The following is a 17,828-nucleotide window of genomic DNA, read 5'->3' on the forward strand; positions in this document are numbered from 1 at the left end:
TGCTCTCGGGCCTCTTATTAGTGTGTGTGATGATGGCCCCGCCACCTGAGAAGAGGAAGAGAGTGGTGTTGACTCTGGAGAAGAAACGGGAGATATTGGAGAAAGTAGATGCGGGGTGGTCTTCTTCCCGCATCCTCCGCGAGTTCAACCTGGCCCGATCTACTTTGTTCGATATCAAGAGATCCCGAGACAAACTCATGCAGTACACGGCTGACTTCTCGTCGAGACACAAACACAACGTGGAGAGGAAGGTGATGTTTACTCCCAAGTTTACTGAAATCGACCGCTCCACGTTGATTTGGTATCGACAAGGATGGAGATGACGAGTTTTGGCACAAGGTGAAGGGCTTGATCGACAGGGAGGGCCTCACTCTCAGTCAAGTCTACAATGCTGACGAAACTGGTTTATTCTATCGTTCTTTGCCAACGAACACTCCAGCCGAGGAGACGGAGAAGTGTGTACCTGGCAGCAGGCTCTCCAAGCAACGGATATCTGCTTTGTGTTGTGCCAATGCTAATGGCATGCACCGGCTTAAGCCCGTTATTGTTGGCCGTGCAAAGCAGCCTCGGTGTCATCATGGGGTGATGGATGTCCTTCCTGTTGTCTGGTACCATTCTTTGAAGGCATGGTTTACATCCCAGATCTTCAAAGACTGGTTCCACCGCCACTTCGTCAAGGAGGTCATCAATTACCAGACGAAGACACTGGGAATCCCGCGCGACCAGGTAAAGGCCCTCCTTCTCCTTGACAATGCACCTGCCCACCTGTGCGACAAGGACTTGGTGGCTGAGAATGGCCGGATTAGGTGCATGTTTCTGCCACCTAATACGACTGCTCTCATCCAACCAATGGACCAAGGAGTGATCGTGGCAACAAAGCGCCTATACCGAAGGAAGTTCCTGGACGAGGTGATGGTTGTTCTCGAGGACGAGGACGACCGCAGGGAGGGACGGGACAGGCGAGGCCAGCGGACTTTGGGAAACCTTCGCCGCTACAACATCAAGTCTGCAATCTACAACTGGGCCAGTGCATGGAAGGAAGTCCCTGTCAAGACTCTAGAAAATGGTTGGTCTCGTCTGCTTCTCGGAATGGATGTGGAGTACAATTTTCTAGGGTTTGACGTGGATGACTTCCATGCACGGCTACGTACGCATGGCAACGATGTTGATGTGGACGATGTGCGTGAGTGGTTGGATGATGACGAGGGCGATCCTGGGTATCAGACATTGTCTGATATTGAGATCGCGTCTTCAGTTACAGGTGTCAGTACCCAGCTTGAAGATTCTGACGAGGACGGCGACGATGATGCGGACTCCTCTCAGCATGACGCTACTCCAGCCGTCCCCAAGCTGAGCGCACTCCGGGAACACCTAGAGTTCGTTCTTGACTACCTGGAACACCCGGACTGCGACAGGGAGATGGGGCCCTTGGGACTTGTGGAGGAAGTGCGTGCTTTCAGGCAACGCATCATCAATCGTCAGAATCGTCGGTCCTTGCGTCAATCAACGATTGACAGTTTTTTCAGGCCCGTGACCCCCGCTGTTCCAGCCCTGGCTCCACTCCGTTGCCTCCCCAAGACAGGCCCTCATGCTCCGAGCCACAGCCCAGCACATCAGCCACGGTGGAGTCACCGCTCGACGTGAGTTTGCGTCTGTCTTCAGAGTCGTCTGCAGTGGGTATGCCATCACCACGACCCAGCGACGCACCCCTAGGTCACCTGCCAGTGATACTCTCGGACTCTGACAGTGATTAAACAGCAAGAACTTCTCCACTAGACCACACGGGAATTTTGAGTGTTGTGCAGTGAAAAAAAACAGTGTGATGTGTTAAGGATTTACAGTTGTGAGTGAAAAGACTAATTTGGAACAAAATTTAACGTAAATAGACTTGTTTGTTTTTGCTTTAGAAAATGGTTCGAAGAGTGGGAAAATTTAAAGTGCAGAGTGCAACACTTAGTAAGTTACAATGGAGGACAAGTTAGACAAGAGTGCGCACTGTGAAGAGAACGAATTTCTGAGTGCGATTGACTAAGTTCAGTGCAAGACTTCAGGAACAGTGTACTGGAAGTGCCTCAGGAAATCCTTCTTACTGTCAGAGTCCGAGAGGAGGCGGTTATTCATCGAGATGGCCATGGACTTGCTGTAAGTAGGCAGAATGTTTCATACTGTACTTTTTTCCATACTATACTTACCTCAAACACCTCATTTCACTTTTTAATGTCCTTTATTGGTGTGAATAGGGTGTTAGGAGCTATGCATGTGCAGTAGGAAGGTGTTTTTCTGAGTTAGGCTAGGTTAGGGTCCATAAGTATCAGTCCAGCAGCCAGGCACTCGTAAGTACACAGAATGTTGAATATTGTATGAACCTACCTCTAAACCCTAATTTTATGGTTCTTTTGCATTTATTTCAGTCATTTATGTGCCTTATTGGTGTGATTTTGGTCTTAAATAGGTGCTATGCATGTCCAGAGGGAGTTATATAGGTGTTTCTCTGAATTAGGGTCCATAAGTACAAGTCAATAAGCTGGGGCCCAATATCCGGACAGGACCACTATCCGGACCTGCCTATGGCCCTATTACGTCGGATATTGGAGGGATTACTGTATACGTATAATACTCTAGACGGGGGAAGGGAGAGGTAAGCGGATGGCATACTACAGGGGGTGGGGGTGGGGGTATACTGCAGGGGGTGGGGGGGTGGGGGTGGGGTGGGGAGAGGCCTGGAGGGGTGGTACGGTGGTATAGAGGTGGGAGACAGACACTACAAGACAAAGAGGAAAGGCAGAGAGGGAGCACAGGGGTGTGGAGGGTGGATAGGGGATATAACCCTCTCCCTCGAAACAAGGAGGGGGGCGGAAAGGGGGGGAACCATGGTGGTGTGATGGAGGACAGTAGGGGAAGGGTAGGGAGGGAGCAGGAGGCGGTCAGAGGTGAGGGATGGGGAGAGGGAACAAAGGTCTTGGGGTAGAGGAAGGTGGAGAGAGGGTAGTGGGGGAATCACCCCCCCCACTGTAGGCAAGGGCCCAGATCCTCTCCCTCCCTATTCATGACTTAGTTCTCATTGGTTTGCATCAACATACGTCACAATCGGGCCGAAGCCTAGTGTCCACAGTTTTTTACAAGGCTGTTCTATCGATCCTATTCAGCATCAAGCCAAATTCTGGAAAAGGATTGATCGATCCTATTTGTACTTTAGGGGTTAACTGCAGCACTTGTGAGTCATCCAGACAATGGTAACTCTGCAAAAACAGGTCTTTTAAGTACAGTAGTGCACCAACTTTCGCTACAGCAGGATTCGCGGAATCCACTTTCACGGCATGCACCAAATATTCCCTAACTTCAACTTTCGCTTGAAAAAAATCGATTTTCGCGCACAAATTTTGGGTTTGGGACAATAGTTTGAACTTTGAATTTCCTGCACCGCCCGCCCGCAACCCACCGCCATCTTGAATGACGTCATGTCAACACTCTGTCCACCCATTCCCGCCATTGTGTACGAGCGTGCTAGCTCCATTGTGTTGGATTCTCACGGTTCAATGGCCTCTACTATACCTGGTAGTGTGGGGAAAGGGCCTGGTGGAGTGGGGGGAAAGCCTGGTGGTGTGGGGGAAGGGCCGGGAGGCAGTGGTGGTGATAAAAAGTGGCCGGGACATTCAAAGTCGGGAGGAAAGGCCAAGGCTAAAAGAGAGTATCGTGTTGGAGTGAAGAAACGGCAGTATAATAAGCTTAACCTGGATGAAGATTTCGATGGATTTGTTCAAGAGAACCTAGCACAAAGGGAAATTCAGCACAGAGTGGAAGTGTTGCATCAAGTTGCATCTGAGGAGGCAGAGAGAGAGAGTGGTAGCGAGGCAGCAAGAGGTGGCGCCAATACGTCTGGCGTGGCTAAATAAGCCCGCCACGCGCCTCGGATACTTATCCCTAACATCCATTAAACACCTCAACCTGGTCTCTGTGGTATGTTTCTCCTCATATAATGTGTACTGTACAGTTTTTATTGTTTGTATCTCACAATGCAATGCACAATAGTGATTTGATGTACTGTATTGCAAGTGAAAATGAAAATCTGATGTTACTTTAGGATAACCGGGAACCAATTAGCCTTTTTGCCATAAAGACAATGCCCCAACTTTCGCTAATTCCACTTTCGCGCATTATTTTTGGACCCAATTAGGCGCGAAAATTGGTGCCCCACTGTAGTCTGGCAGATTCCCATCTTCTTTGACTAACTCCTTTTATGGGCCTTCCACTGATGCCACTCAGGGTCCACTGCCTGGTACAGTTCCAGTATTTCTCCCTGACTGATCTTGTGTGTCTCACAAGAGAAACTGGCCACCACAACTGGCACTTCACCTGCACCTGTTTCCACCAGAGTCCTCATCACCATCATCTCAACCTTTGTCTTGCACAGTTCATCAGGCTCCACTACCCCAAGACAGGTGTCAAAAGAGCCACTCACCTTACACTGGAGCAATACTTCTGATCTTCAGGTTATCGCTGTAGTGAGTAGTACTCTTACCTTATCACCAGAACTAGTATGTCTCACTGCCATTACGGGAACCGACTTTCATCAGACCGTGAGCTTCATGAAGGGTAAGCCCAGCTCTCATCCCATGGACATCAGATAGTCCAGACCAAGATGGCAAGGATACTTCATGTCGGCCAAGTAGACTGGAAGCATAGCCTCCTGCCCTGCCACTTCAATCCAGACATTCAAAGGTCTCCTCAGGTCTGAGCAGTACCAAGTTATGCCACACAATTTTTCTGATGACTTGGGCAGATACCAATGACGTGACACATCAGGCCTCACAAAAGCCTGCTCTGACGCTGAATCAATCACCAGACAACACCTCTTGCAGTCTATTCTTCTGTCTACTCGCACACTGTCGATCAAAGTTCTCTTACATTTTCTTGGTGGTGGGGCTACCTGGGAAGAACTGGCTAGTTGTTGCCCCTTAAAACAAGCCTTTACTAGTTTCCTGCTTCTTCCTTATCTTCTGCAACTGTCTTCTTATCCTCCTTTTTTTCTTTGTGCAACCAGAACTGGTGTCCCACCTCACCACATGTCCAACACCCTTTCGTTGCAATTGTAGGTGAACTTGCACTGCTCTGTTCTTGCTCCTTCTTCCATTTTTAACAATCCTCCTTCTTGTGTCCTGGCTTCTCACAGAACCAGCAACCTCCTATGATCTTTTGTTCTCTCTTCCACTTGTACCAGTCCTCTTTCCTATGTCCTGGCTTCTCACAATACCAGCAACTTCCTTCAAATTTCTCCACTTCATGTTCCTGCCTCTTTCTTGCTTTCAATTCTGCACTGACCTACCTACAACCTGGATGTACTGGACCTGACATAGGACTAAAATTCTACAGCCCTGGCTGGGGATTCTTGCATGCAGTTTGGCTGTGCCGGCTTCAGTTGCACTTTCAACTCCACACTATCAAGAGCATTGATGAACTGGTCCCTCAGAAGAATAGACAACAGGTTCAGTGCTGCTCCAGGGTATGCCTTGAGTGCCATACTCTCCAGGTCATGAGCAAGCTGCTGAAGGGTTTCACCTCAAGCCCGTACACAAGTACGGAATTTCACTCTGTAAACCTCAGTCTGGTAAATGGTCCTGTCTCTGCCCTCCAGCACTTCTACTAGGGACTGATATCTTCTCCGCTCCTCCACTGACATCTGGCCAAGAATCTCCATTGTTGCACCCTAAGCTAGTAGCAGGCTGCACTGCCCTCTACTGAATCATTCTTATCCACAAGTAACTCAAATTGCACATGATAAGCTTCCCAAGATAATTACCATAAAATCACTAAGGTTTCTTTTTAATTGGACCCCCATGATAGCCAAGCACTTCACTGGTTTGGGACCTAAAAACTGGAGCATTGTATTTAAATCCATGACTCAGAACTTTTACTTTCTTATTACTGAACCCTGTAATGCTACCTTCAAATGCTTGGGATTCATCAAGATTCTCCCTACACTGTCCATTTTTTACATATGCTCCCTGTACACTAACCTTAGGCTCAGCAATGCAAGATTTCTCTACAGCCTCAATTATCTCATTAATTATCTTCATCTGGTCGTCTACATGCTGTCTGCACTCCATCACATTACTGGTCACCTCAAGCTTTTGCTGCTGTAGCTCAGCATATACTTCCTCCTTCAACTGTTGCTATTCTTCCTTCAGTTCCCACTAGAAAGCAGCTAGCATTCCCTGCACCATCAGTTGTGACTCCTTCTGTAGCTCCTGTAATGCCTCTTTCAGCTTCAGAGAAATTACCAATATGCCGGGAATCGAACCCGGGACTCTCAGGTGAGAGCCAGGCAGCATACCACTACACCACGACCAGGTAAAAGTTAACTCACGTTGTCACAATCTTGTAACCAACGTCCCTCCGCCCCCACTGTGGGCATGAAGAGGATGAGTTAACCCCCTGGCACTCGGGCAAGTAGATGCTTTTAATCTATCCCAAACACTTACGGCAAGTCAGTATGAAGAGTGAACCTGTATTTTTTACACAGGAAAAATCATCAGAGAAATTACCAATATGCCGGAAATCGAACCCGGGACTCTCAGGTGAGAGCCAGGCAGCATACCACTACACCACGACCAGGTAAAAGTTAACTCACGTTGTCACAATCTTGTAACCAACGTCCCTCCGCCCCCACTGTGGGCATGAAGAGGATGAGTTAACCCCCTGGCACTCGGGCAAGTAGATGCTTTTAATCTATCCCAAATACTTACGGCAAGTCAGTATGAAGAGTGAACCTGTATTTTTTACACAGGAAAAATCATCAGAGAAATTACCAATATGCCGGGAATCGAACCCGGGACTCTCAGGTGAGAGCCAGGCAGCATACCACTACACCACGACCAGGTAAAAGTTAACTCACGTTGTCACAATCTTGTAACCAACGTCCCTCCGCCCCCACTGTGGGCATGAAGAGGATGAGTTAACCCCCTGGCACTCGGGCAAGTAGATGCTTTAATCGTGGTGTAGTGGTATGCTGCCTGGCTCTCACCTGAGAGTCCCGGGTTTGATTCCCGGCATATTGGTAATTTCTCTGATGATTTTTCCTGTGTAAAAAAATACAGGTTCACTCTTCATTCCTCTTTCAGCTGTTTATATCATTCTTTCTGTTCTTCACTTTGTACTTGTAGTTGTTCAATTTGTGCTGCTGTAACTTCATCATTGCAGCCACAGATGCCTTTTCCTGCCTAGATTGACTCCTTGTCTGTGTACCATCTGGCTCCATGCTGAAGATTTGACTCACTGCAGCACTTTTCTATCCCACTTCTGACACCACCTGTTATGTCCTCATCCCACACTGCCACAGGCTCCAGCAGCAGTAATTCAATACAGGAAGGGCACTGCCCTGTGAATCGTTCCTCGAAGGGTCAGCAATTCACTGTATGCATGATCAATTTAGGCATCAAAATAACATAGGCCTTTCATGTCTGCAGTCTTTTTTTCCAAGTAATTATACTGACTGCTCAGCTAATTTAACAAGTGCCAGCAGTTACTTAAGCAAACAAGGGATGAGGCTATGGGACACCTAATGTCTGACGTGGCTCATATCTCTAACTGGGGTAAAAGTAATCTTGTTTTTAATACATCAAAGACTCAGGTCTTACACTTATCAACCCAACAAGATCTTCCACAGGAGTCCCCATTAACATTTAATAATATCCAGCTCAATCCTGCACCATCCTTAACCCCTTAAACGCGACCGTGGACAGCCGACCCCTCCCGTGTGGTGGGGTTGTATCGCGGTCTGAGTACCTGTGGGAAAATATTTGCCAAAAATCAGAGATGAACCCTAGAACATTAAAATTTTTATGGCATATAGTACTTACATTCAGCTTTCTCCTGAGACAGGTGTTGAGCCTTCGTGGTCTACCCAAGGACTTGTGGAGACTTGCAAAGTTGGGTAACAAAGTCTTCACTTTCACACCTCCAGCAACCCGGTTTCCCCTCTACCACAGCCTCAATCTGTCACAGTACACTTTATACTACAACGTACAGGTAGTTTGGAATCCGTATTTGTACAATAAGCACTGAAAATAAGGCTACAATCAACGGAGCGTACGGCCGACATGCAGCGCGGCGGCAGTCTTCCCGTCACTGAACACACATTTCCCTTTTCACAGCTAAAAACACGTATACTACATTATTTTCCTTCATAGTACTTCCCAAAGGCTCGCATGGCACTATTACGGCCATAAAAATCACTGTCACTGCCAGTATTGTGAAGCGGGAATGAGAAAGACCACTGCGGCGCGATTTTATTCTGCCTTACGCCAGTCACTTTATTCTCGCTCCTGTCGGCCGCTCGCACTTCATTTCTATCGCTCACTTTCACTCTCGCTGTCAGTTTATTGCCTTATTCATCAGTGTCACTGTCATTAGTTACAAAAATAATATTTTCTACACACCAAACTTCACTGTCATAACAAAGAATAGAAAAATATGCTTTCAACTTCTTACACTGGAGTGACTGTCACTCTCAGTACTTATATTATTACTATGTACAATAATTTACACTGAAATCACTGTCACTGTCAGTGCTTTTACAACTACATACACTAATTTACACTCAACAGACTGTCACTGTCAGTACGTACAAGAAAACTAAACACTAGTATCACTGTCACTCTCAATATTATTTACAAGATTTTTACCCTTATTTTCAGTATCTACTCAGGCTGTGCTAGGCACAGGAATTGTCTCTTCCTGCACCTCAGACTCAGCACTCGATAAAGTGTCTGATTCAGCAAGGCTTGATAACACTGCAACGTCACTACCGTAGTCCATAGAAGCTTTCAATAATTCTAGGCCTATAGCCGACTCACTCAGGCCCTTAGCACTTCCTAGTAAGGGTTTGGACGGGGTAGAGGTCACAAAGCCCTTTTTCGGAGGGCTGTAGCCGACTCACTCAGGCCCTTAGCACTTCCTAGTAAGGGTTTGGACGGGGTAGAGGTCACAAAGCCCTTTTTCGGAGGGCTGGAAGGCACTGACTCGGAAGAGCTAGAATTAGACATGGTGTCACCTTCAAAGACTGCGGTAAACTGACGCTAAACAGGGGCAAACCGCGCGAAAAAAAGCTAGTGTGACAACTGGGGAAACAAGCGTTTCCAATTAGCATAAAGTGCTTGCGAGAGGAAGGCGCAGATTGACGTGTCTGAGCTGTCCGCGCACTGCCATATATCATGGCGAGGGTGGCTGGGCAGCGGTGCGTGGGTGAGTAAAAAAAATGATACTTGGCGACAACGGAGGTCAGTGGTACAAAGGTCAAGTGTGCTAATAGTAGCTAAAGGGTGGCAGTACTGATAGACAATACCAGCTGGAGCCTGCTTGCCCGCGGTTATTCAAAATTTACTAGAATCGCAAACGCGACGATCCGCCGTTATGTCCTTTTCGCCGAGCGTTGCAAACGCGACGATCCGCGTTTAAAGGGTTAAACATACTTGGGGTTTCATTCTCTCAGGACTTATCTTGGAAAGATCATACATCTCTTGTAAAATCTGTTTCCAAGAGATGGGTGTCCTAAACCAACTCCGTACCTTCTTAACCCCTGCACAGTTGTTGACTTTATACACACGTTTTATTCACCCCTGTGCAGACTACAACTTTCATGTGTGGGAAGGGTCCCCACATACAGCTCTTCTCAATAGGGTGGAGTCAAAGGCTTTTCGTCTCATTAATTCTCCTCCTCTTACTGGCTCCCTTCAACCTCTGTCCCTTCGCCGTACTGTTACATCTTTATTTCCTTTCTGTCGTACTTCAATGGTCACTGCTCCTCCGAACTGTCTGCTTGCATCTCTCCACCTCTACGACAGGCACATAGCACTCGTCTAGCAACAAACTCTCATTCCTTTTCTGTCCAACTTTCTAATGCAAGAGTTAACTGTTACTCCCAGTCCTTCATTTATGCAACAGGTCCCCTCTGGAACTGTCTCCTTCTGTCTGTATTTCATCCTTCCTATGATATCCAGTCTTTCAAATGCAGTGTGTCCAGTCATCTCAAAATGAACAGATCTTGAATTTGGCTCTCTTTTGTATTGTTTTTGTTTTTTTCATGGAAGGAATGGTTTGTTGATGCCTGGGCTTTGGTTCCTACTACCTTCCTTAAAAAAAAAAAAAAAAAAAAATCAGAAGACCACAAGTAAAACTGGCTCCTCTATTCTCTCCCCCATCCTTTTATAGCCTTCTCAGATGTTCTAGGTACTCCTAGCAGCAACAGTTCCCAGAGACCTCCAAAATATTCCAGAGCTTTCTTCCATTACATAGCACTCTATACGCTTTAGCATACAAACTGAAATTAAATATGGGTATTACATAATTTAACAATCATCCAAATAAAACATCATAGAGAGAAAATAAAGGAATAAAAATTAATGCACAACTTTACAAAATACCTCTGCTCACAACACCAGGCTACCTGGGAACTCTGACTAGCAGCTGACGAACTTTCTTGAATTTTCCACCACCACCTAGCTAGCTGTCTTGCTTCTCAACATTGTTATTTTTCTTAGATTACCATAGCTACCAGGCATTTTTTTAACTTATCTCTGAAAGTTGTAAACAACAATTTAGAATGCATGAAAATTCCACCAACGTCTACCAGTAGCTGGCCATATCTAACGTTCCTAATGCACGTTTTAAAATTTGAAAGCTGGCTGTCAAAGACCGGATTGGGTTAGGTTAGGTTACACAGTAGGGTGGCGACCATCAACCACTCACTTGATGCAGGGCTGCCTACTTCTTCCTTCAACTTTATCATTCTTTTTCTGTGTCTACCTTCTCTCTTCCTCTTTCTCTCTCCCATCTTTCCTGTCACTTTTTATTATTCTTCATTCTTTTTCAGGTGGGTCTACATTGAGTGACAATCCAAACGGTTTTCTGCAAGTCAGGAAATCATTTACAACTCTAGGTGGTAACCATTTAATCAACCCATACATGTTCCCTACATGTCAGCAAGTGGGTTGGCAGACGATTACTGCCCTTCCCCATAAAACAACTAACTCAGAGACAAACGGCCACCCTTTATGGGATTATGGCGTCTGGCTATAGACAGAGATAGAATTCCTGACTTAACCTCATAAGCATAACCATCTGCACATGGTACTTTATACACTGAAAATCATAATTCCCCAACTCACCTAGCTGGGTAGAATCGAGTAAGACCAAATCTGGTGAAGACAGACCGACTGAACATGTCTTGTGGTGAGTGATCTTCTGGCCAGCTTTCATAGAGTCGGTCAGTCCAAATCCGTGACCACAACAAACCCTCAACTAGGGAATTGCGACCTGATCATAGGTAACATACAAAGGTATTCAATATAAGAGTCATTATCATAATTATCATTGTCAACACCATCATCATCACCATCATCATCCTGACCTCTTTTTTTTCTCACTTATGGACGGTGTATGGAGTATTAGAGTATAATCACATCAACATAATCTGCATATTTTTATAAGTCATCACATATACTCTAACATAATAAGCAGATTCTTATAACCCATCACATATACTCTTACTATAGCCATCAGCACATGTACTTTAAGCCCGCATTATAAGTCAGGGCTGTGTCCAAAATATAACAATATTATTCACACAACTGCTACTGTACTGTAAACTAGAGCACAACAAACCACTTTTATATGCCGCTATGAAATTTTATAGGCAATATTCATTATCTAACTGCTGACACTTGGTAACAAACAAAAATACAGTATCTCAAATGGTGACTAGTAATGATAACTAACTATAAAACAGAAAGGTAAATGCCTGTCCCATTTTACCCCCTTCAAGGTGTAGGAATCTGAAGAGATCTTTTACCCCTTCACTCCATTTTTTTTTTTTTTTTTTACTTATATATTTTCTTGCTGGCTGCAGACAATTTTATTTGGATAAGAGCAAGACTTTGAACTGGAGAGGTGAAACAGAACCTTCATTAATGCTTTCACTTTGAGACCCTTTCTACACTTAAAGAACTGTCTAGTGGTAGACTGATTAAGGTGAGAAGTATATAAGTGCATTTAATGGATTAAAGACAAACTATCAACCTACTCCCTTGGTATATAAGAGTGAAAAATTTCCCACTATCTCTCACCAGTGGTAGTAGTACTCACAACCCTAGGCTCACATGAACATGAACCCAGTGCAGGCTGACGTCCTCTTTATATAGCTCATCATCATCCTTTTGGAGAACAGGGAGGTAGGTGAGAGATGTTTGTATAACCAGGCAGCAGAGAAACTTGGTTATACTCATGCCACCACATGAAGACATTCCTTTCCAGCATCACACCACTTAGGTGTTGTCTCCAGCTGAGACATTCTAACCACCAGATCACTATCATATTTTGTAACCTAGACTCTTATAATCTATCAAAGACTACATACTGTCCTCTTGTTACACCTGCCAATACATTTATACTCTCACTATACTGGCTAACTCGAAGCTTAATGATCTCTGCAGACAAAACAGTATCCTTAGCCAGTCCACGACAAGACAAAGGCTTCTCCCATCGTTTTCCACTCTAAGTTATCTGCTGTCAGCCTGTTCTACCTAAACCTGGCTAATCTACATTTTCATCTTGCCATCGCAATCTCTCTCTGCCTTTTCCTTTCACACTATTTCTAGACTGCCATTCAGTTATTCTGGTTAACCATCTGTTATCTTTCCTATGAACTACATGGCCTGCCACATTCATTCATAATTCATTATCTCCTTACACTAGAAGGCTGCATCTTTTGTTGAATTTCATGACACTGAAGTGGATAAACAGAGACTAAACTTTGAAAATTTCATAGCAGTTTCTCCTTAGTGATTTATTTTACATTACTATTATCTCTTAAAACTCTTTTGCATTTTAATGATGCAGGGTATCTGGATATTAAAATTACAGTATATACATAGTATACATGAAAATGCTATGGTGTAACACACAAAATAAACTGTTAAGGAAGAGGTACTATAAAGTTTCCTATGTCACCTAGAATATGGCCTTAAATAAATCTACCAGAACACTTACATCCTTTCTCTTTCTTCCAAATATCTTCCATCAGTTTGGCCAGCTCCTGTGGGTCTGAGGGAGTGAGGCGGTGAGGGCAGTAGGGCCAAGGAGCTATGAGCATGGTGGAGGTGTTGAGGGGGGACATGACAGATGTGTCTTGGTCTCGCACAATTATCTGGCCAAGGTTGCCCATCTGTACATAAGCCAGACCTAAGCTGTAAAGGGTGGGGACAAACTTTACATGTAGTTCTCATTTAAACTCTTGAATATGGGTTGTCCTTTTTTTACTTTGTTTCTGCTAATGTCCAATAATACCAAAGAGGGTTTTTCATACTGAAGGGGTTTATTAAGGCCATATTTAACCCCTCCAGTCTCTCCTAAGCTGAATTAAATCATCAGGAGTTGGCACGAAAATGTGAAATAAGTAACCCTATCTTCTGTGTGCTAAAGCAATCTCAATTACAGGAGTTTTGTTACATAAATACTGATGAATTAGCAATTTTAATTTAATCAAAATTACTCATGTTTTATCAGAAATATTCCCTGAAGTAAGATTTTATTTTTTTTTACAAATAAAATTGTAAAACAAAACTATAACTCACTTCAAGCTATTTCACTTAAAATAGAATTTCACCCAGCACACAGCTTAGAACTTGTGGAATGAGTATGCCTAAGGCAATTCCTTCAACAAAGTGATAACTTTTTACTGTAATCAGGCAAGAACCAGATTATTTTACACTTCATAGTAAAGATACAGTATTTAGTTGTGAAGGGGTTATTTAAGCATATGCTGTATTTAACACCCCCGCCCACACACATGCATGTATGAACACCACACACCACACAACATACACCCAACACCCCACTCCATGAATCACACACTACATTCTACACACCATATATCATACACATTTTTTTTTTTTTTTTTTTTTAAGACTACAACTGCCCCAGGGAATGTAAGTACTATGTGCTTTTAGTACTCCAAAATGGCCACATACTTTAGTAAAGCAAATTTGGAAAAGAAAAGGGATAAAGGTAGAAAGCAAGATGATGATTTCTACCAAGAACTGCTTGAAATGGAGACTCACAATAGACTGGTTGAACATGTACACAAACTGGAGATGGCTTTCCAGAATGAAATTGATGAAATAAAGAAGCAGATGCACTTGCAAAAGGAAGAAATAGAAAAACTAGGAAGGGAGATCAACAAGAAAGACAACCATCAGTGAACTAACAGTGGAACTGAGTACACTTAGGAGGAAAATGAGTGAAATGGCAAGTACGGTAGTCAATCATGAGAGTATTATGTAAGAGGTCAAAAATGATACAGAGACAATTAGGCAAGTAAGCAGTCTGATAGACCAGAGCAGTGATATTGAAGAGAAGATAACACAGGTGAATGAAGCTGTGCAAAGATACAAAAATGATGTGGAAACCATGTATGCTGAAATGGTGAAAGTAAAGAAAGACTTAGAAACAAGGGTGGAAGAAAAAAGCATTAAAAAGGAAGTGAAAAGAATAATCCAAAACAATCCAAAGTTAGTCAGAGATTCAGTAGATATCAACAAATCTATAGTAATTACTGGTATAGAAGAGGAAGAAGTAAAAAACAAGATCACAAGAGACATAAAGAAGATGGCAAATGTAATGAGCTTTTTGAAAGAAGTATCAGAGGAAATCTGTAATAAAGACATAGAGGAACACAAAAGGTTAGGGAAATATGAGAAAAGCAAGACAAGACCTCTAAAGGTAACTTTCCAGAGTGTAAACATTGTGGAGGAGATACTAAAAAATGCAAAGAATCATATGGAAAAAGAGGAGTTCAAAAATGTATGGATAAAAAGATGCCTAACACAAGAGGAACTGGAATTACTGAAAGAGAAGAGGGAGGAAGCAAAAACAAAAAATGAAGGAAGATCAGAAGAGGAGAAGAACACATTTTTTTACAAAGTAATAGGATTGCAGGTACGAAAGTGGTACACAAACAGGAGGGAATAAAAAGGAGGAAGGTAGCAGAACCATGTCATGACAAGTATATAAACAAGATGATAAAGCTGATGTACTCAAATGTGGATGGAATGGTATCTAAATTACTAGAGATGAATGATTATGTCAGAGAAAATGAACCACATATAATATGCCTAACTGAAACAAAATTAACACCAAGGATATCCAATGACATACTAAACTTAGAGGAATACAATATATGGAGAAGAGACAGAAACTTAAAAAAAGGAGGAGGAATTATAATATTAACTAAGAAAAATCTAAAAGTCAATGAAATAAAACTAGATATACCCTCACATGTAGAACTGATTGCAGTAGAGATCAACACATCTGAAGGGAAACTAATTGTAGCCAATTTGTACATGCCACCCAGATCAAACACATGGGAAAGAGACGAATATGAGGACCTGGCAGAGAGTACAATTTAGAGTTTAAGAGCATTACTACATAAAATGGAAGAGAAATCGGAAAAAATTATACTAACTGGAGATTTTAATACAAATATAAACTGGAATACTCTAGACATAATTAGCCAAGAAAGCTGTTGGGACCAAAAGCTCCTGGATCTCGGGCAAGAGTTTTTCCTAACGCAACATGTGAGGGAAACCACCAGAAAAAGAGGACTCGATGTACCTTCAATGCTACATCTCATATTTACTAACCAAGAAAATGATATTGACAGTTTAACATATCACCCTCCACTTGGCAAAAGTGATCATGCAGTACTAAATTACAACTTCAGGATAGCATATGACATAGTTAACGGCAACGAAAGTAACAAAAAGAGCCTAAAATATAAAAAGGGAAATTATCATGACCTAAAGAAGTATTTCTTAGAAGTTGGTTGGGAAAATTAGCTTAGAGGACAAGATTTAAATGCTGTATATAAAAAATTCTGTGAATTTTATGAAATAGAGTCCAGAAGTACATCCCACAGCACAAAGAAGCAGATAAGAAAATACAGAAATGGTTCAATACAGGATTTAAAAAATCAAAAGAAAGAAGAGATTTGTTGTGGAATAGATACAGAAGACACAATAGTGAAAGGGCATATAAAAATTACGAACCGGCAAGAAACGATTATACAAGAATAAGGAGGGAAGCCCAAAAACAGTTTGAGGAGGATATAATAAATAAAAGTAGTGATCAACCAAAGCTATTTTACAGCTACATCAGAAGCAAAATCAAAGTAAAAGATATAATACAATCCATTACGGACGAGGGAATCACCTATACACAAGAGAAAGATATTTGTGAAGCGCTTATAAGATATTCCAATTAGTTTTTACCGAAGAAATAAATTTTGAGAGGGACTATGTGGAACATGCATGTCCACACATACTACCAGATATACAAATATCAGAAAAAGTAATACAGGAGGAGTTAAGTAAATTAGACAGAGGAAAAGCAAGTGGTCCTGATGAAATTTCATGTTGGTTACTACGAGAATGTGCAAAGGAGTTAAGTAAACCATTATTTTTAATTTTCAAGAAATCCTTGAGTCAAGGTAAACTACCTGATATTTGGAAGAAAGCAAATATTGTTCTCTTATTCAAGAAAGGAAATAGACAAAATCCACTCAACTACCGACCAGTATCACTGACCAGTGTTGTAAGCAAGGTATTAGAAAAGCTTATAAGAAAAGCTTGGGTAAATCATCTAGAAGAACACAGTATGATAACAGAAAGACAGTTTGGTTTCAGAAAAGGAAAATCATGTGTTACTAATCTGCTGAGCTACTATGACAGAGTAACAGACACAATACAGGAAAGAGAAGGATGGGTGGACAGTATCTATTTAGATTTCAAGAAAGCATTTGACACAGTACCACACCAAATACTTTTATGGAAACTGTACCATCAAAGAGGAATTTGAGGCAAACTGTTTTGTTGGATGCAAGACTTTCTCATAAAAAGAGAAATGAGAACAGTACTAAGGGGAAATTACCCATCATGGAATGAAGTGACTAGTGGAGTACCACAGGGTTCAGTGCTGGCACCAATCATGTTTTTAGTGTATATAAATGATATAAACAGTAACACTGGAAATGAAAGGTATCTAAATATGTTTGATGATGATGCAAAAATACAAAGGAGAATTACTAACACAGACTCTTGTAAAGAGCTACAAGAAGAATTAAATAAACTTCATGAATGGAGTAATACATGGCAAATGGAATTCAATGTGGACAAGTGTCATATAATCAAGTTTGGTAAAAGTGGAAAAAGACCTGATTGGGATTATCTATCTATCTATCTATTGCCAGACGCCTCAATCCCGTTTGGGGTGGCCACAAACAAATCGCCTCCAAGTCGCCCTGTCCCCCGCCATTTCACTCCCCTGCTCCCAACTCACACCCCCCTCTCTCATATACCTCTCCACCCCATCTCTCCACCTCATCCTCGGCCTCCCCCTCCCTCTTTCCCCCTCCACCTCACTCACATACACTCTCTTCGTCAGTCTTTGACCCTCCATCCTCTCCACATGGCCAAACCACCTCAGTGTGTTCCTCATAACGCTTCCTATCACATCCACATCAACACCACAACGCTCCTTTATATCCTCATTCGTCAGCCTGTCTCTCCATGTGACTCCACAGGCTCCTTTTAAATAACTCATTTCCACGGCTCTCACTCTTGACTTGTGTCCTTCCAACAACGTCCAAGCTTGGGATTATACATTCGGAAATAAAACCCTACACACATCAGAAAGAGAGAAGGACCTAGGTGTGATTATCAATAACAGACTATCTCTGGCTGACCACATCAGCGAGAAGGTACGGAACATGTATACACTGC

General features: G+C 42.9%; 1 protein-coding gene across 1 annotated transcript in view; it reads right to left on the reverse strand.

Annotated features, from left to right (window-relative positions):
• The window catches only part of LOC145402635 (voltage-dependent calcium channel subunit alpha-2/delta-1-like), a 440,994-nt gene that overhangs the window by 137,409 nt on the left and 285,757 nt on the right, over positions 1 to 17,828 (reverse strand). Inside the window, exons 16-17 of the mRNA XM_080274627.1 lie at positions 13,042 to 13,238; positions 11,163 to 11,310 (exon numbers count right to left, since the gene is read on the reverse strand). Coding sequence (XP_080130753.1) covers positions 11,163 to 11,310; positions 13,042 to 13,238 — 345 coding nt within the window. The remainder of the gene's footprint in view (positions 1 to 11,162; positions 11,311 to 13,041; positions 13,239 to 17,828) is intronic.

The sequence above is a fragment of the Coenobita brevimanus genome, chromosome 58 (genome assembly GCF_032717465.1).
Source record: "Coenobita brevimanus isolate Jiangsu-jjx chromosome 58, ASM3271746v2, whole genome shotgun sequence".
NCBI classification, from domain to species: domain Eukaryota; kingdom Metazoa; phylum Arthropoda; class Malacostraca; order Decapoda; family Coenobitidae; genus Coenobita; species Coenobita brevimanus.